The 19,825-nt window shown below is 44.9% G+C and overlaps 2 protein-coding genes across 10 annotated transcripts in view; one reads left to right on the top strand and one right to left on the bottom strand.

The window, feature by feature from the left end:
• FNIP2 (folliculin interacting protein 2) overlaps nucleotides 1-6,533 on the top strand; it is a 109,946-nt gene extending 103,413 nt beyond the window's left edge. For all 7 annotated transcript variants that reach the window (XM_084769678.1, XM_084769682.1, XM_084769681.1 and 4 more), the window contains 2 exons: nucleotides 639-754; nucleotides 3,131-6,533. In XM_084769678.1, coding sequence (XP_084625804.1) covers nucleotides 639-754; nucleotides 3,131-3,209 — 195 coding nt within the window. In that variant the 3' untranslated portion in view covers nucleotides 3,210-6,533. The remainder of the gene's footprint in view (nucleotides 1-638; nucleotides 755-3,130) is intronic.
• Nucleotides 1-19,825, bottom strand: part of SPMIP2 (sperm microtubule inner protein 2) — a 109,727-nt gene that overhangs the window by 2,684 nt on the left and 87,218 nt on the right. The window contains exons 4-5 of one of the 3 annotated variants that reach the window (XM_084769699.1): nucleotides 12,705-12,891; nucleotides 9,463-10,517 (exon numbers count right to left, since the gene is read on the bottom strand). In XM_084769699.1, the coding sequence (XP_084625825.1) occupies nucleotides 10,443-10,517; nucleotides 12,705-12,891 (262 nt within the window). In that variant the 3' untranslated portion in view covers nucleotides 9,463-10,442. Of the gene's footprint in view, nucleotides 1-9,462; nucleotides 10,518-12,149; nucleotides 12,892-19,825 lie in introns of those variants that run through there. The other 2 variants (XM_084769700.1, XM_084769698.1) reach the window with 2 other exon arrangements.

Genomic DNA, 19,825 nt, shown 5'->3' with positions numbered 1-19,825 from the left:
TGTTCCAAACGTTCTGCTTCTGGGAATGTATTTTGCCAGAACAATCTGAGGTATAGGAAGAAAACAAGAACCAAAACCTTCTTCACGAAGTTACAGCCCAAATGTAGATTGCCCTATAGTTAAGTAAACAAAGGTACGCTAACATTCTCTAGCGCATTCGCCATAAAGAGGACATAGTAAGGAATTCTTACATATAAGATTTTGTGAACAAAAAACATAAAGACAAATACAAAACAATTCCACGTTTGCAACCCAGAACTCACTGTTCAGTAGGGCTTTGATAGACATAAGGAGGAGGAATACAGTGCTCCAGGCAGCAGAGTGGTGATGGTATTGACTCTGAGATTGGTTCCAAGAATAAAGAGTTGACGGCTTAAAAGCCAAAAGACAGGGGATGCTCATGCTTGTGGAGTGATTTCAACTCTGTCAAACATTGTTTTTAAGATACTAGAATGATACATAAGTGTTAGTAGCCATTGTGTGAAAAACTTAACCTGGTAGTTTGTGGGGTATGTTTGAAAAGGGGGCAATTATAGCTCTCTCTATAGAAATAGCTAAGGAGAAGCCCAACTGTTAAATAAAGATCCTGGCAGGTGCTGAAACTGTAGTCCTCATTGTGAATGCTGTTGGTTTTGCAGTGCATCATGCATCTGGAAGACAGACTACAGGAGATGTACCTTAAAAGTAAAATGCTCGCAGAGTATCTTCGGGGACACACACGTGTGCACGTGAAAGAACTGAGTGTGGTGCTGGGGTGAGTTCTGTGAAAGACTGACCTTTCTCCCAGGTTTACTGGCCATGGTCTGGCAAACACACAGACACACACACACACACACACACACACACACACACACACAGACTTATTGGGCCCCTGTCATTTGTCATTCTATACCTACAGGTTCAGTAACTGTCAGTGTGCCCAGGCTCGCTAAAAGGTGTGCCCATGCCACTCCCGATTGAGTTGCAGGCTGTAAGCTGGAGCAGCATTTGATCTCTCTCTGCCTCTTCAACTCTAGTGACAGAGTCATGATGCAAAAGTCACAAGCTGTTGAGGGTAGTGGCAGCTTGTCGCATATGGTGGAGGAGCTGGGCGGCGGCACTTCCTGTGGACATCCTGGGCTCACCTCACCCAGGAGACTGGCTTATTACTAAGGATACACACCATCTTTTGAGGGCATTTGTCACACTTTGTCTAAAAATATTGTGACTCGCTTCATTTTCATTTCCAGTATGTACAACCAAAAGGACCATGCCTATGAGGAATTTCCCCTCATATCCCTGATGGTGATTCTGATAACCTGGAATAAGAGAATACTGTCTCTATAATGTCAACCTTAAATGTTCTACTAAGCCTGATAAAGTTTTGTTTTGTTTAGTTAGCTTCGTTTTGCTTTTTGAATGAGTTGTTTGCTATTGAGATGGGGTTTCATTATATAGTCTAGGCTGTCTTTAAATTCAGAATCTTCCGGTTTTAGCCTCTCCCCTATTAGGATTACAAGTATGTGCCACCATGCTTGCCTCTCAAACTAAAAAAAAATTTATACAGAGAGAGAGAGAGAGAGAGAGAGAGAGAGAGAGAGAGAGAGAGAGAGAGAGAGATGCAGAGATATATTTATGAAATATTTTATTCTTGTCATACCACATGTATGTAGATATACTTGGAGGTCAGTAGAGGGCTATCTGATCCCCTAAAGCTGGAGTTACAGGCTGCCAGACATGGGTGCTGGAACGGAACCCCAGTCTTTTGCAGAGCAGTTTGTGCTCTTAACTTCTGAGCCATCTCTTCAGCTCTTACAGTACTGGTTAATGGTTAGGCCTTGAATGCTTGTCAGGTTTTCCATCTTTTATTAGCTAGAAGTCACAGCTTTTCCCTGTTGTCCTACTTACTGTTCTATTGCCGTGCAGAGATAGCATGACCGAGGCAGTGCTTACAAAGGAAAGCATTTAATTGTGGCTTACAGTTTGAGATGTTAGTTTATTATTGTGGCAGGGAGCACGGTGGCACACATGCAGGCATGGTGCTAGAGAAGGAGCTGAGAGGCTCACATCCTGATTCGGAGAGAGAGAGAGGGGGGGGGGGGGAGGGAGGGGCTGGGCCTGTTTGGTATGGGCTTTTGAAACCTCAAAGCCTACCTACGTTGACACACTTCTTCCTAATCCCTTCAAATAGCGCCACTTCCTGATGACTAAGCATTCAAATATATGAGCCTATGGGGACTGTTCTTATTCACAGAACACCTGGTTTGAACACATTCTTTCTAGGTGATCCGTTTAAAAGTATCTTCCTCTTTGGAGGCACTGAGCTTTTGCAGTTAACTTGTAAGTTACTCCTGCTATTTTCCCTTCTTTGGCCATGCACTGTTTTAGAACAAAATGAATTTTGAGAGAAACAATTAGGATATATTCCACAAATTGAAACCCTCTGGTTTTTCCCTCTCACAACACCTGACAGCACTTTGCCAGAGACTGTACTGTACCCAGTGTGCTTGCTGTAAGGGACAGCCTCCGCCACGTCCATCTGAGGTGGTGGCACCTCTTTCTAGTTTCCTTTTCCTCAGAACACTGTGGCTAAGTTGCAGAACCTGTTGCTTCAAGAACTTGCCTTGCCATTTTGTAAGGCTGATTTAAGCATAGGCACAAAAGCGGTATGCCTTCAAGAGGGAGATGCTGAGGAGCCCACAGAGCACAGTGTAACATGGCCATGTGAGAAACCGGAACTCACCAGCTTCCAGCTGGCTGTCCCTGCTGCAGGAAAAGCTGCCTTGTACCCACTGTTCTCTAGGGTGAACCTTCTGAAGCAATGTCTATGGGAAGGGCTTTTTATTTTCTCTTTCCTTACATGTAGTTTATCTATTTGGTGTATCTGTATAGGAGCATGTGTGTGTCAGGGTGTGTGTGGGGGTGTCAGGACAACTGTGGAAGTCAGTTCTGTCCATCATGTGGGTCCCAGGGATGGAACTCAGTTCAGCAGCCTTGGCAGCCAGTGCCTGTACCAGTTGAGCCATCTTGCTGTCCCTGTTTTGTGTTTGCATTACTTTTAATAAAATGAGCTGGTGCCTAGAAATAGTACTTTCTTATGAAATAATGCAATTTTGAAATACCATCCTTGATTTTTTTTCCCAACACTTAGGATTGAATCCAACGACCTGCCTCTGCTGACCGCGATTGCCAGTACTCATTCTCCTTATGTGGCACAAATCCTCTTATAACCGGCTGTAGGGCAGTTCTCACTGGAAGATGAAACACAGAGGAGGACGCTCTCAGTGACAGTGAAGGCATGAGAACTTGGAGCGCTCACCCACGTTGTTTGTGTGGCTGCTGCCTAGTGACTGTTCCATTGGAAGGCTTGTGTTTACCCAATACAATTTGTGATTGATCAGGAACACTCTGAGCCTTTGTTTCCCAGGAATCAAAAGGAAGTGACCTTTCTGGCGGGAGGGAAACGTAAGCACTACAGTCACACCAAGCAGATGCCCTCATACTGTTGGGCAGAATATTGAGGGCTGACCAATGTATAGAACATTCCAGTAAGAGAGTGTGTTTGTTTGTTTGTTTGTTTGTTTGTTTGTTTGAGCATGAGAGAGCATGAAGTGCTACTCTACAAATGAGCTGTGGATTCTAGGTCAGAGCTTTCTTTACAAACATTGGCCTGAAGAAAGCCACGTTGTGTCACTGCCAGCTCCATGGCTGTTGCAGCTCCTGTTTGACATAGGATGGGGGTGAGGATTGCTTTTGGAGAAGAAGGTACTTAGGAGTTCCACCACAGTTGACTCTTCTCTGAGCTTGCTGTGGTCCCAGCATAGCCATGGGCTGGTCTGAGAGCTATTGGCAGTGCAATAAGCCAAGATTACATGCGGCACCCTGTCCCGTCAGGTGCTGTGGACAGCTTTGGAGTGTGTGGTCTGACACTGGGTACTCAATCCGGCTTAAGTGTCTGAAGCCGTCTCCAGAAAGATCTTATACCAAAGTTGTTTCCATGAGCTCAGGCAAGCTTCTGTGGCTGAGCTCTCCCATCCGGGGCCTCTTTTCTGCCTAGCTGTCCATGTGGATGCCTGTCTATGCTGTAAGGTGCAGCTGCCGGTTGGGAAGTTAACCTTGCAAGCCGCTCTGGCGAAGAAAGTGGGTAGCTCAGACATTTAGAAGCAATCCATGTGCAACCTCAGTCTTTACACGGTCGGCTCAGCACTTTTTAACCCCTTTAATATTCTCTTAAAAACATCTTTCCAGAAATTAACTTGAGCATTTATAAAACTTACCAAGGTAAAGAACTGTAAAACCCCCATTGGCCATTAAGCCTAAGGAACCTTAGTTTACTGACCATAAAACAGTTTGCGTTAAAAGACTTTAAAATCAAAAATCCGATGTTTAAAAGACAGGAGCGTGTCTCTAGTGCCTGGGAATGGGGGATAACTTCTAGGGCTCACGTGACTTCGTGGTTTATGTCTGGTAAAAGCCTGAGCCATGTGACATGTTGAGACCATGTGCTTCCTACGATACTGAAGCAAATGCCCACATTATTTCTCAGTCGTGGGCCGGGATGTGGCCTCTCCTTCCCTTCCCCCTTTCTTCAAGCCCCACCCCCACCCCTCTTGCCCCGCCCCTCTCACTCTCTCTTTTTATGATATGTAAAAAAGATGGTGCTTCAAGGCGCTTAAGATCTTTAATTTGCATTTTATGTATTTCACAAAAATGAAGTGTCCCGTTCTTTTAAATATCATTCCATTTTCTATTATCTGACATCCATTTGCTGTTTCCAGTTTCCTGACTCCACAGTGTCATCATTTGCCAGGGAACCCCGCCTGTGGCTCAGCTTTCTGGGCCCCTGTTTTTCCTTGGTGTGGATGAGCCGTCAAAGCAGATGTCATAGGCCTCCACCCTTGCCAGCGTAGCACTCTCCCCTTCCTTCTCCTGGCTTCTCTCGTTTCCATGTGAACTCTGCCTCACTCACCATCTTCTGAGGTTATGGGGAAAATAACTCAATACAAAGCCACTCGGGTTCTGGAGTAGTTGTAGTAATGCGCTGACAGCCAGACTCGGGGAATTGGGCTGTCAACAGGTTGATTCTCAGCCTCATGCGTAAAGACTTAGCCAGCCCTCCAAAGCTTGAAGAAACTTATAATTCCTGCCTCATAATCTAATGCTCCAAATGTCAGAAGGACAGCTGGTGGGAAACTCCAGGCAGGTCCCGTGGGTCATCTCAGGTCCCACCCTCACTGCTGTGGCAAGAAAAGCATGGCTGCTCTTCTCCTGGCTCCTAACATGTGGACTGTTCACATTGTCTTTGTCATAAATTCAGCTTCTTCTCAGAAGCAAAAAAACAACAAACAAAGCATCTCATGGACTTGTGTTGAGAGACCCACACCCTGTACCCACGGATGGCTTCATTTTGTCATAGCCGAAGAGTCCAAAAAGGGATCCACCTTCTTTTAGGCCCAACTCAAGGGAAAAAAAAATTTAATGTTTAAATAAAGAAATCTACCTCAGTTGACAGGATTCCACCTACCCTTAGGGTTTCTTCAGCTCTTATGTCTTACCTGTTGAGTGTCACTTTGCAGCACCCTGCTTGTTTGACTAAGCAGGCTAGTGAGGCACGACAGAGCGGAAGTGTGTAAGTGTTCCTGTGATGACCTCTTTATAGCATGTTGCAGTTTTATATTTGATAAGTTGATATGAATGTATAGGTAGTTGTGTATGTTTAAAAATTAAAGACAATGAAAATTTAAAATGTAGCTTCCATACTTGTGCATAATCCCAAAGCATCTTACTTTACCAGTGTTAAGTAGCTTTTGTACCGCTTCAGCCCGTTTTCCACAAGTGTGCTGTTTTATACGAAGAGTAACACATCTTCTCATGTCTCATGGAGCTGCCGTTTACACATTGCAACTTTTTAACTTACGGCATTTTCAGAATTAACTTTTTTGGAGGGAGGAAATTACCCAGTTCCTAAATGAAACTAAACTGTTGTCTGGACTCTTAAATCTTAAATTTTGGGTTTTATAAACTGGCCTGTAGCTTTTTAGGTTCTCCGTTAGTTGGATGTACATAAAAGAACATAAAACGACCCTGAAATTCTCCTAGCTGTCTGGACTTTTCCACTGATGCACACTTGGTATTATGTTCACTCATACCTTCATCATTAAATTGAAAAGGTCCACAGTGTCTTTAGTTAATGTGAACCCTTTGTTTTTATTGGCCTGATGGAGAAGACATTTTAATACAGTTTTTGCTTAAATCAAGCAGCCCCTTTGGATGTTAATTTTTTTTTTTTAATGTTAAAATTTGGTGAACATCTGGAACATGAGTTTGCATTATGTTTAAATCTCAGTGTTTTAAACAGGAGAAAATTCTGGGATATGTTATTATTGCTCTTTCATTAAGAGAAATTGATAAGACTGTGTTTTTGTTTTTTAATCAGTTGAATGGATACCAATGTCAGTATGTGGAAGTTTTTTTCTTAAAGCATCATTCATGTATTGTTTTGATCCATTTTTCTGTGACACTTGGTGCAATAAACTTTTTGAATTTATCTTGCACATTTTCCTGGTGCTGCGTGATTTGTTTGTTGCATTTAGTCAAATAAGGAGTCTTTCAGTGACATGTGGGGAGCCGAGGTCATTATGTATGTCGTAGTTTGGAAGCACAGGGAGATTTTGGTTAGCACCCTGCTAGGTGAGAACACTGGCCTCAGCACACTGTTAGGATTTGGGCCAGAGATATCAGGAGACACATCCTGGGGCCTGTGGAAATGAATGCCCCAGAGCCAGGCTGCGTGCCCTGTAATTGCCCTACCTGACATTCACAGAATGATAAACCTCTTTTTAATGATCTAACCTGAGAGTTTGTGGTTTCTACATGACGTTAGCGTATGGTGAATTTTCCAGGAATGTAACTGTTGACTTCCCTGGGGTTGTGGATTTACTTTGTAAGGATTTTAACAAGTGGTCACTTGATCTTTACCCAGAACTGGTGGACTTTTGGAAATTTCATCGTCAATAGCTGTGGCTCTCGTAAGATCAGGAACATGAGTACAGTGCACACCTGCCAGGGTGCAGTTGTAGCCCCTGCCTGCGTGCAGCACTGTGTATACACACAGGCATCGCTCCACCTCTTTAAACCTAAGCTCCTGGCCCAAGATGTGCATGTTTTAGTACTATATCCAAGGGCCAGGGAGATGGCTCAACAGGTAAAGCAGGGTGCTTGCCACCAAGCCTTATGATGTGAGTTAGAGCCCCAGAACCTGTGGTAGAATGGGGGAACAGCTCCCACAGGACCAGCAAAGCAACTTCCTCACATGCCGATGGAGGGATTTTTGTAAGATCCACAGCTCCATGGCACATGTTCAGAAGGACAAAACCCAGGCAATTGTATGTACCTAGCCACCTGGACACCAACATGCTTGTCACCTTCAGCTAGTTTTGTGACAGGAAAAAGAACCAAGTTCCTTTTTTTCCTCTTTCTCTCTTCCTTCTTTCCTTCTTTCTCCCTTCCTTTCTTTCTTCCTGTCCTGAGTTCCGCAGCTGACACTTCCTCTCACACAGAGCAGATTAGGAGCATCTGCCGGTTCCTTCCAGCAACACAGGGTTTAGACTCTGGCGGGGGGGGGGGGGGGGGGGGGGGCTTCCCCTCTGCTGTAGCTGTCCCTGGGACACCAGCCTCCTGCCTGTAGTGACTTCTTCAGTGTCTCACTTCTCAGGTTTCTCACCCTCAGTCTACCTTTCAAGATGGAAAAGAGAACAGGAGTTCCCAGCTCCTGTTTATAAGTGACCCTGAAGCCACTTAAAGTCATGCCATTCTGCAAAGGCTTGCATACACACAGCACAGCCTATATTCCCCTGTGGTTTTCTACTGCTTTCTAGACACTTCTGTCATGAGACTTATTGTTTTGTATCGCTGAGTCCCCACAGCTGTGTGAGGTGGGTATTGAGATGGTGAAATTTGGTGTGTCACTTGGCTAGGCCATAGTACACAGATACTTGGTCAAACGCCAATATAGGTCATGTTGTGGAGTTTTTTGGTTGTGTGTGTGTGTGTGTGTTTTTTTTCAAGATGAGATTATATTTAAATCTGTAGATTGAGTAAAGGAGCTTACCCACTCTGAGTTGGTGGGCCTTAGTCAATCAGTTGAAGGCTTCAACTTCAAAAGACAGATTCTTCCCTCAACCCTACTCTGAGCACGCCCAACCCCATTATCCCCTGGGAGGAGGAGAGTATACATCCAAATGGCCTCCAAACCCAAACTACAGCATCAGTCTTTTTCTGGTCCCAGATTGCCTGCCAGGCCTATAAATTAGGGATTGTCTGGCTCCTACAATTACATGAGCCAGTTCCTTATAAAGAGTACTCCTGTATCTCCTCTGCAAGTGTGCACATAGGTCCCCCCATTGATGCAGGTACTGAAGAGATCGGTCCAGTGGTACTTACAGCTAGGCAGCAGTTGGGTGGGAGCCAGATCATTGTAATGCCAGTTTATAGGAGATAGCCTCTCTTCCCCTGTTTCTTTTGATGACCTCACTGTGTGGTCCCTGCTGGACTAGCACTAGCTGTGCAGACCAGGCTAGCATTGAACTCGTGACTACCCTCCTCCCTCTGACCTCCCAAGTGCTTGAATGACAAGCATGGATCACAAGGCCTGGCTATTTACACATAACAAATAGTATAATTAACCCGTACCATGGGCTCCTCTGCTCTGCTGCCAGGCTCCGCCAAACCTCTCTCACTGAGCTCTGAGGGTACACTCTCCTCATTCCTCTTAACAGCCTGGAAATTTCCCCATACCTGGAGCACGTTGGTCCGATTCTGTCTCACCTCATCATCCTTTCTTTCTGCCTTCCTTCAACCCTGCCCTGTTTTTATCCCAGTTGTTGTAATGCCCCCAAACTCAGCTCCATTTCATACCACAGAGTTCTAACCAAGCCTCCATGCTGATTCTCAGACCTTTCTAACATGATTTGATCTGATCTGTCCCTCTCTGTTTAGACAGCCGACCAATAAGCCCCAAGGCCTGTAGGGTTAGGGTTAGGGTTAGGGTTAGGGTTAGGGTTAGGGTTAGGGTTAAATGAGTTGGCTGGCCATTTTAGCAGAAGCACCAGGTACTCTTTGGTCCATGAACAAGCACATCCTGGTACTGAGGACTGACCCTAGGTCATCAAGCATGGTAGGCACCACTAAACTATATCTCCAGCCTCGGGTTTTTGTTGTTGTTGTTCTTTTGTTTGTTTTTATATAGGGTTTTCCTAAGTTTCCCAGGCTGGCCTTGAACTCAGTGTAATCCAGGCAGGCTCCTGCCTCAGACTCCTGAGTAGCTGAGATTACCTCCACCACAGGCTCCCTTTCTTCATTCTTAAGAAGTGGGATCTCACTGTGTAGCCAAAGCTGACCTAAGTTTCCTGGCTCAGGCTGTCATCATGTCTCCCCCACCCCACCCCCTCACCCCCACTCAGCCTCCTGAGTAGCTGAGGCACTCCACAGTGGGCGGCGGCTTCTCACTCCTAATATGCAGCCACACTGAAGCACTTATCCTCTCCTGAAGGCAGTTGTCGCCTTCCTCTCCTAGTCTCCTCCTTCCCCTGGTCCTACCAATTCCCCCTCTGTTCCGCCTCCAAATTCAATTCATGGTCAAGTCCTCTGGCACCATGGTATTCAAGGTCCCCAGACCATCAACAACCACAGTGTTGCCTGGAAACTGGACAAAAATGCAGAATAGCAAACCCGCTGGCTGCAGACCTACTGACCCACAATCTGCATTTGAATTCAGTAACCGAGGGGTTTGTGTGCACATTAACATCTGAGAACCTCTTCCTGGGCTCAAAGGCAGCGACAGAAAGAATGCATCCAGTAAAAGAATTTTTTTTTTTTTTTTTTTTTTTTAGAAAAAAGAATGCATTTGCCACTAAGGTTACATTGGTACACTGGAATTTAGAAGGCCTTGAGAATATACTGGAAAAGCCAAGAATGAAGTAGAAATGAATGGTGTGAAGTACGTTCTATGCTGTGAGTTTTACAATTTCTAGGTCACTACCGCTTACTGAGAAGAAAAAGAACCAAGACAGAAAGAATAACAGAAGAGAAGATAGAATTTGAGAGATGTTCATGTTTTAAAAAGAAAGGAATTTAACACAAGAAACACATTTGCCCAATTGAGTTCTGAAAAATATTTGTTAATGTATTCTTGGTAAACGTGTGTAAGAATTCTTTGTGCTGTTAGATACCTGAAATTGCACTTTTCCAAGTACTGTAATAAGCTCTTCAAGTTCGTAAGTAGAGAAATACATCCAATAGCACAAATAATCAAACATCCCATTCCCAACCCTGGGCAGGTGAGAAGGCATGCTAATGCTGTGACAAGGGCGGTTCTTTGCTTCTTGGTGGCTTGGTACAATTACTGTTCCTACAGCCTAAGAATTGAGAGCTATGGCAGCAGGCTGGTACGTGCAGCGATTCCATCACTCTGGAGGTGATGGCCAGAGAATCTTGAGGAGTTCAAGGTCATCTTCAACGGTGGTGAGTTTGAGGTCATCCTGGAATGTATGGCACCTTGTCTCAAAACAAAGAACGGCAGCCTCTCCGCCTCTCTCGGTGGTAACAGCAATGGCTGCTAGCACTGACTGTTGCCCGAGAGGGAGGCAGAGTGTGCATGCTTCCCACATGCTGTGTTCGCTATTGGCTTTTGAATATGTAAGAACCGTTGCTCGGCATTATGTCCATGAAGAGGGTTACACCAAAGGATGTGGGAGTTTGCTCAACTATCCACAACTCTAAGATTACCCCCCCAAAAAAAAACATACATGGATAATAAGTTTCTAACATATTCTGAAATTTTAAGAGAAAGCCTGCCTGATGAAAAGTTTATTTTTAAATACAATACAATACAATAATATAATATAATATAATATAATATAATATAATATAATACAATACAATATATATTAAAGAGGGGCCATGACTGTGCTCACTGAGGATGGCTTAAACCTACATCTGGTGCTACACCATGTGTCAGGGTTTCCTATAATAGCACTCAATCTTGAGTCAGCCTACATAGAGACAGCAGACAACCCCACCTGGAGAAAACATTCTGAGGAGTTTTCCCACAGCCTTCAAACATATGGGTACCACAAAAGATGAAGACTGAGACACAGATGCAGAGGAACTTAGCAGATAGCTAAATATGATGCATGACCCTAGCATAAATCTTGGGTCAGTAAGATTGGATGATGAATTATAGACCTAAATCTTAAAACTGTAACCATGGTTATATGAGAGAACATCTTTGTTTTTAGGAAATACAACCTGAAGTGTCTAGAAATAAAGGGGCATTGTGTTTGCAGTTGCCTCCAAATAGTGCATGCGGCGGGGTATATATACATCAAGAAGAAAATACATCAAGTAAAATTAATTGATGAGTCTCAGGGAGGAATGTATAGGAGATCTTTATGCTGTTCTCACAGTTTCCTCTTGTTATTTTTTAAAATCATTTAAAAGTAAAGAAAAATCTTTAAAGCAAAACTTTAATGCAGCTGGGCATGGTGGTGTATGCCTTTAATCCCAGCACTCAGGAGGCAGAGGCAGGCGGATCACTGTGAGTTCAAGGCCAGCCTGATCTACAAAGTGAGTCCAGGACAGCCAAGGCTACACAGAAACCCTGTCTCAAAAAACCAAAAACACAAAACAAAACAAAAACTTTAATGCAAAACATAAAGGCTTCCTTTAGATTTAGTGTCTGATAGAAGGCATCTGGAACTAATGTGTGATCATTTGCGAAACGTGTTCAATAATATAACTTAGCCCAGCTCTCCTTTACATGGATGTCAATCATTGCCTTCCCAGAAGTCAGCCCATGGGGGTGGGGCGGGGGTGGGGAGGGGGAGGTTAGCACCTGAACGCCTCCCATTTTCAACACAAAGTGTCCCTGGGGGCCAGGAGCTTCCCAGGAGGAAAGTTCAGTTCTGTCACAGAATGCTTCAATGGGGTGATAGGGCGAGCGGGATGCCTAAGCAAGTCCTGTGGTATCGAGCTCCAATGCAAGAAGCAAGATGACACTGCGTGTACAGGACAGGAATCTGCACAGATGTCAGCTGTTTCTCTTCCGTCATAGACGGGCTATGATAAAGTACGCTGTGCTGTGGGATTCTGCAGAAGGCCAAGATAGGAGACTGCTTTGTACACAGACTTCTGGACATGACCATGGAACGTGTACGCTTACACACCCCTTCCTTGATTCTCATGTTCGCTCTCTGTCTTGTCTCGTGTTCGCCCATCTTATTTATTCTTAAAAGCCCCTGTAAGGAAATCACACAGCTTGCTCAGATTCCCTAGGTACTAAGGGCGAGTCAGGAGAGTGAGCCGCTGCGTTCTGAGTGTTCTGAGCATGTGCAGCGTTTGCAGGGGAGTTACAGGTTCGCTTCCGTTGTCGTTCAGACTGTTTTCTCAGCTTGGGGAAATTAGGGCCTGACCATTCTCGCTAGGTCAAGCAGTGCGGTGGATAAACATTTAGAGGGACAGGACCACACACCCTCTTGTTTTCTTACGCTATAAAATGAGGCTCACACCCATCTTCCGAACTCAGTGGACACTTACAGAGGAAACTTAACCTGGATTACAGTCTTGCTTGATAGGTAGAAAGGAGCTGTGAAACTATTAGAGCAAATGCCCTGCTCTAGTCTGCAGTGTGACTTTTCTAGGGATGATTCAGAAAGATGGCAGCTTACCTTCTCTTCTTTCCTCGGCAGCTTGGGCAGCCTGGCGGGCAGGGTGGTCCTTAGTAACTTACTCTGTTTAATGAGAATAGCCCGCTTGGAGTTTCTCTCATGGATGTCTTCGTAATCACTCATATTCCAGGCAAGGAAACCACGACTATATCTTCCCTGCTTATCCAGGACAAAAGGCTTCGGTTGCCTGCAAGAGCAACACGTCAGTTGAGTCAGATGGAAAAGGGCTAGAAGCAGCGGCCTGCCAGTGTGCAGGTGGGGGAGATCAGTTTGTGTCTCCCTGTTGGAGGAACTTTCTGGCTGCCAGGGCCAAGGGGATCTGAAAACCTGGCCTGTTGCCTCCTGCTGACGAGGTTCCCCGATGCCTCCCCACTCCACATCTCCCGATACCCAACTCCTGGACGGTCCCGCCCCATGGACACCTGACAGAAGCCATGACCACTCCCATCTCCCCATCACCACGCCCAGAGCCCAGTCAGAGCCACGTGTGGAAGATGCTGTGACACAGAAGGAAGCCAAGCCCCAGTGAGACTGTTGGGTGTGTAACTGCTGATTCTAACGTCCCATGCAGCTCTATAGTTCCAAAGTCCAGCTTTAGATGAAGAAAAATCTCTCGACCACGGCTTTTGGGCCAGGTTCACAGTATCAGCTTTGAATTCTTCCTGTGGAGCTGACGTCAGTCCAATCAGGAGACTCTTGGTGAGCTCCATTGACGGTCATACTTTGGTGCCAGTGGCATGTCTTGCCTGGCAGGCTGGTAGTGTAGCTTGTAGGTTCCACAGCGACACTACCTCTTCCCCCCAGCATCTCACAGAGCACCTTCCAGTACTTGAAACCTAGCCAGCAGGTTACAGCAGGTATGGCCCGATTTCTCTATGTCCTGCAACCAAACTACATGGTATCTTCAGAAATAGGGTCGTAGCCGAGCGGTGGTGGTGCACACACCTTTAATCCCAGCACTTGGGAGGCAGAGGCAGGCAGATTTCTGTGAGTTCAAGGCCAGCCTGGTCTACAGAGTAAGTCCAGGACAGCCAGAGCTATTACACAGAGAAACCCTGTCTCGAAAAAACAAAGACAAAAAACAAACAAATAAAAAAAGAAATACGGTCTTATCGTCTGTTTCTGGTGGACAACTAAGAGCATTGGCCTGTGGCCTGTACAGTGTTGGGTGCCTCTGGGACACCCCCCCTCCAAGACTCCTAACCTCCCTGCCACATTGGTCTCCACAGTTTGTGCTGAGAAGTCAGTTCCATGTCAGCTTCCTTTAGCTGTTTTCCATACAGTGTCTTGTTTACTATCATTCAAGTTTGACCTGGTGTGTAAAGCTACGGATGTGTATCATTCCGGATTCTGTTGAGCTTTCTGAACCTTCACTCTACTGTTTTGGCAGTGGTGATAACTGTTGTCCAGTGATGATCCTGGTTGTAGTAAAAGTGCCGTCTCTACCCGCTGAAGTTTCTGCTTGGTTAGTTCAATGGTGAGCTCCTGAAATGCCTCGAATCACTGTGGCTTTTGCTCTTCTTACATGTTGACGTCTATGTCTGTGTCCTGGCAGGCAGGTTAAATGAAAGCTAGCCATCACTTGCTGTTTACATAATGCTTCAAGATCAGCCAAGCTGAGAGCTCCTGATGATCTCAGGCCTTCTTGACATATAGTGTCCATCACCACCATCTGGCCTTCTCGAATCCTAGAGATGGACTGACACTTCTCACACACCCTCCATGCACACCCACTCTCTGGTTTTTCCTTTAAAGATTTTTTAGTCAGCTGCCATTTGCCCCAACTTGTTATCCTACTGATAGCCGTGATGTTGGATTAACTGCTGCTAATTTATTTTTTGACAAATGCCACTAGACAGAACTGTTTACACACAAAATCAGTTCAAATAACTAATAATTCTGAGAAGGGAGCTTTTCCTGGGCTTTACAACAGGTTAGCTATGACATTCCTCTGTGTGTGGCTTCCCAAAGGTCTTCAAGCCCATGAGCTACCTCAAGTGATGGGTAGGCACCTGTTTCTCATGGGTGTGATCTTTTAAGGCAATTGGTTTCCAAGCCTGCCCTGGAGTTACGAAGCAAAGAGGAGCAAGCAGCTTAGCCTCACACCCGAGCATCATAGGTGCCAAGAATGGCTGGGATGCTTCATTTTTTTAAAATTTTGTTTTGTTTTGTTTCTTTGGTTTTTCAAGACAGGGTTTCTCTGTGTAGCCTTGGCTGTCCTGAACTCACTTTGTAGCCCAGGCTGGCCTGGAATTCATAGTGATCCGCATGCCTCTGCCTCCTGAGTGCTGGGATTAAAGGCGTGCTTTTTATGGGTTGATTTCATTTGTGTTGGGTGGTTGGTTTTTGGTTTTGTCTTGCTTTTTTGTTTGTTTATGGTGTTTTTGTCTTTTGCCAGTGCTATTTTTGTTTGATTTGTTTTGCACAAGTGTATTTTAAAAAAAGACTTGTTTATTTATTATTTATACAGTATTATACCTGCATTGTGAGCCTGCACACCAGAAGAGGGCACCAGATCTCAGTATAAGTGGTTGTGAGCCACCATGTGGTTGCTGGGAATTGAACTCAGGACCTTTGGAAGAGCAGACAGGGCTCTTAACCTCTGAGCCATCTCTCCAGCCCCCCACAAGTGTATTTTTGAAGGTTCTTTTTCTACCATTTCCAAACTGTCTCCCGAGTTGAATCACTATAAAACGAAATGGAGACTCATTTAAAGGGGATTAGCTGTTCTTCTCTACCTCTCATCCACATAGTGCACTTGGCCCTGGGCTCCCATTAATGTACCCTGCTGCCTTTTAGCATCACCTTCCTGTGTGCAGAACTGATTCCTCTCCACACTTGTGCTCTGCTAGCCCAGCAACACTATGGTGATGTGCCTCATCCTCCTCAAGGAGTCCTTGCACTTTGTCCCCAAATCTCTTCTCTCTAGCAGGTCTAACTTCTCAGGTTATTTCATTTACATTTTTTTTAAGTACACATATTTCTTTGTGTGCACATGTGTGCCACAGTGCATGTGTGGTGGCCAAAGGACAACTTGGATTCTGCCCTGTTACTGTTGGCACTACTTTAAATTTTACCTAATTCTTATTTTTTTCTTTTTATTATTTATTTTTGATTTAAAATTTTGTGCGTAAAAAAAATTCTGCATGAATGTTTTACCTGTATGTGTGTGCAGTGCCTGCAGAAGCCAGGAGAGGGCATAAGATCCTCTGGGACTGGAGTTAGAGATGGTTGTGAGCCATCCTGTGGGTACTGGGAACCAAACCCAGGTCCTCTGCAAAAGCACCAAGTGCTCTGAACTGCTGAGCCAGGCTGAGAGGTGAGCACCTCGACCTGCTGAGCCATCTCACTGGCCCTTATGTCTTTACTTTACAATTTTAAAACAGGAGTTTATTGTGTACTGAAACTAAGCCCAAAGTTCTCATTATGGAAGACTAGCCATCCTGGGAGCTAGCCACAAGGCTTTCCTCCCTCCACCCCTTTTCTTACATGATCCCTATGACGAGGATCCGCTTCTCTCCACTTGCATGGTCTCCTTCTGGTTTCCCATGGAGCTTTGCGGAGGCAGTGAAGTACCGTTTTTTCTAGAAAGCATCTCTCTGTGTCTTCCCATAGCTGTCTCTTCTCCTTTCACCCACAGAACACTGTGAACACCTATAGGCCCATTACCCCGGGTTCTGTCACAAGGTTGCTGTTTATTACTGTGTCTGCGTGTGTCTCTCTGTGTGTATATCTGTCTCTTCCCCCTTCCCTACTCCCAGTCTTTTCCTCCCCCTCCTCTCTCCCCCCCCCTCTCTCTCTCCTCTCTCTCTCTCTTCCCTCTTTCCCTCCCTCCCTCACTTCCTCCTACCCCCGTGTGTGTGTGTGTGTGTGTGTGTGTGTGTGTGTGTGTGTGTGTATGTGTGTGTGTGTGTGCATGTGTGTGTGTGTATGTGTGTGTGTATATGTGTGTGTGTGTATGTGTGTGTGTGTGTGTGTATGTGTGTGTATATGTGTGTGTGTGTATGTGTGTGCGTGTATGTGTGTGTATATGTGTGTGTGTGTATGTGTGTGTGTCTGTGTATGTTGTGTGTGTGTGTGAGTGTGTGTGTGTGTGCGTTGAGCAAGAGATTCACCCCTGTTAATGCAAGTTCTTTTCAACTAAGCCACAGACCCAGGCCACTTCTTATGCTTCTGTGTCTTAAGTATCTTTATAGTTATTTGACTTTTCAGTGGTTTCTGACATAGGACACATTTACAGTTTATTTTGCTTGCATCAATAAAAATTTAAATAGATATGTATATGTATATATATTTTCTGTATCCAGTAAGAGAGCCTGTGAGAGGATTGGCAGACAGTGGAACTGCTCCTAAATTGACTCTTTCTTTTAATATTTAAATTATTTTTATTACGCAACAACGTTTAAAGTTTCCTCTTACAACTGCCAGCTTGGAGATGACTGAATTTTTCCTAGCAGCCTGAACATCAAGAAATGGGCTGAGGAGAGGGAATAGGCTTCTGCACTCAGGAAAGACTGGCTGGCCCTTGCTTAGATGATTATCTAAACCTGACAGGCCAAGCTTGGGTTTCATGTGGACACTTGTGTCAGAGAAAATTCTCCGGGTGCTGGAGAGGGGCTTTGAGGATGGGCAGTGCTTGGTCCAGGTGTCTAGCCTTCTGCAATGGATGGGGATCACTGTGGACTTCATGGCTCCTTTGATTCATGCCCAAACAATCCACTGACCTCTTGGCGTGCTTGTAAAATACCTGGCCTGAATGAGTGCTTTCATAATCACTAGCTTTTGATTAAAATAGCTAGTTATTCTGGAACACTGAACACCTAGCACCCACAGTGCCTGAAGCCACCTTTTCTTTCTCTTCTGTCTGGTGTGCTGACCTACATCTTGTGAATTCTGTCTGGTGAACTAAAAATACTCCTAATAAGTGGTTACATGGCTGTCTTTTGGATTCTGAGGTTAAATTTTAGAAGTGACTGTGTTAAGTTCCAGTGAGTCAGCCTTCCACCTACTCCACAGTGAAGTAAGTTACTCACTTGGGTTTCAAATAGTGAAGCTCCACTTTGGGGCTCTGCGTTCTCCACACCCACCGTGAAGTGATGTAATTGTGTACCCTTCTATTTCTAGCTTTTGCTGAGGACCTACGGACCTGTTCTCTTAAATTGCTGGCTCTTTCGGTGTTGCTTCCTCAATGAGGCATTGATGTTTGGTCTTTCTACTTCTGGAAGTAATAAAAAATGCCCCATATGGCAAGTGGGGAGTTTTGAGATACACATGCAGAGACATTTTGGCATGTCCTACATCACCTGAGGGGTGGGGCTCTCCCTCTATTGTCTCCTTGGAACACTCAGAGGGGACCATTATTTCCCAGGATCTTTTTGACTTTATGGTGTACCCCACAACTACCATCAGCTCTCCTCAGAGAGGGCTCTAAGATGAGTTTCTTCAGGTTTTCCTTCCACAACCCAGCCTTCTGCATAGGTGGATAGGGCAGGGGGTTGCTGATGATGAATTGCAACCGCTGGCCTAAGATTTCAGAGGTGCTGGCTGCTTGAGAAGATCCTTCCTGCCCTTAGCATGGGTGCTGGGGTCGAATGCAGCCAGGCATCACCACACAGCCCTTCTTGAGAGCAGGGTGGGGTGGGGTGGAGTGGGGATGGGGGTGGCTTGTTTGAAGGGCGGGGCAGGATGTCAGGATGTTCCAGATTAGTGCCACACATGTTGTAAGAGGGTTGGGTTCAACTTTGTTTCTTTTAGTTGACTCTCCACCTTGACCCACCACCCTGGAATCATTTACAATTATGCTGTACACCGCTCCCTAAACATTTCAACTTTTCCCCCTGGGATGAGACTTATTTGATCCTGGGTCAACACTCTATCATAGACAACATTAAAACAACAACAACAACAACAACAACAACAACAACAACAAAAAGTATATACATAACCAGACAAACAAAAAATTGTATATATATATATATATATATTTTTTTTTAACTGTGTGTGCATGTATCACATGCATACCATTTACCCAGGGAGCCAGAAGAGGGTGTCAGACGCCCTGAAACTGAAGCTAAAGATGGTCTTAAGAGCATCCATATAGGTGCTGGGAACTGGACCCAGGTCTCCTGCTGGAGCAGCAAAGCTCTTAACTGCTGAGCCATATTTCCATCTCTCCCCTCCCCTCATGCCAAGGCACTATGCTTACTGGGTAAAATCCTAAGTGGCTTATAGAATTCTCTAGAAGGCATGTGCCATGCTTGTTTTATGTTTGGGCTTCAGAATTCTGGAAAAACCAAGGATCTATCTTTGAGTTTAACAAATTTAAACTAAGGCCAAAAAATAATATTGAACCAAAGATTATGATAAATGAGACAAATGATGGCCCCAAGGACCCAGGAAATATTTACTTGTGTATTTGGGACTTCTGCAAAGTATGACATGCATCTATACTGTGACTCTTGGGTGTGATGACCTGCTTTCTTAGCAAGCTGTTCCCTCCGTTTTTTTTTTTTTTCTTACAGTGTCAGCAGTGTTTTGTTGTTACTGTCTTTAAATAATAGATGCCTTAGGCAGATTTTACAGTATAAGCATACATCCAGTATGTGTTCAGGGACTTGCCAGATGTCCACGTCATGTAGACAGAGACACACACAGGGACGTGGATAAGCATTATTTTTTTAACTGCTGTACCTAGAAACAAATGAAATGGGCACCAAGGAATTGTAGGAAAGCTAAGCTTTCCAGAACAATCATTCACGATGAAGCGTCGAAGATCTGTGCTGGTGTTATGCGCATGTACATGTTAGTGTGTAAGTGTGTGTTGTGTGGAGACCAGAGATCAGCTTGGACTGTTTTCCTCAGCTGATCTACACCTTACTTTTTTTTTTTTTTTAAGACAGGGTCTCTGAACTTGGAAACTAGTTGGCTAGTGAGTCCTGGGGATCCTACTGTGTCTCGCTCCACACCCAACCTCCCCTACCCCACCTCCACTCAGTTCAGCATTTTATTTACTGAACCATCTTCTCAGCCTGGAGGATCTTTTCTTTCTTTCTTTCTTTCTTTCTTTTTTTTAACTTATTTATTTTTATTTTGTATGCACTGGTGCTTTGTCAGGTCCCCTG

The sequence above is a fragment of the Acomys minous genome (genome assembly GCF_964271855.1).
Source record: "Acomys minous genome assembly, chromosome: 19".
NCBI lineage: Eukaryota > Metazoa > Chordata > Mammalia > Rodentia > Muridae > Acomys > Acomys minous.
This window is presented reverse-complemented; position numbering and strand designations above follow the sequence as displayed.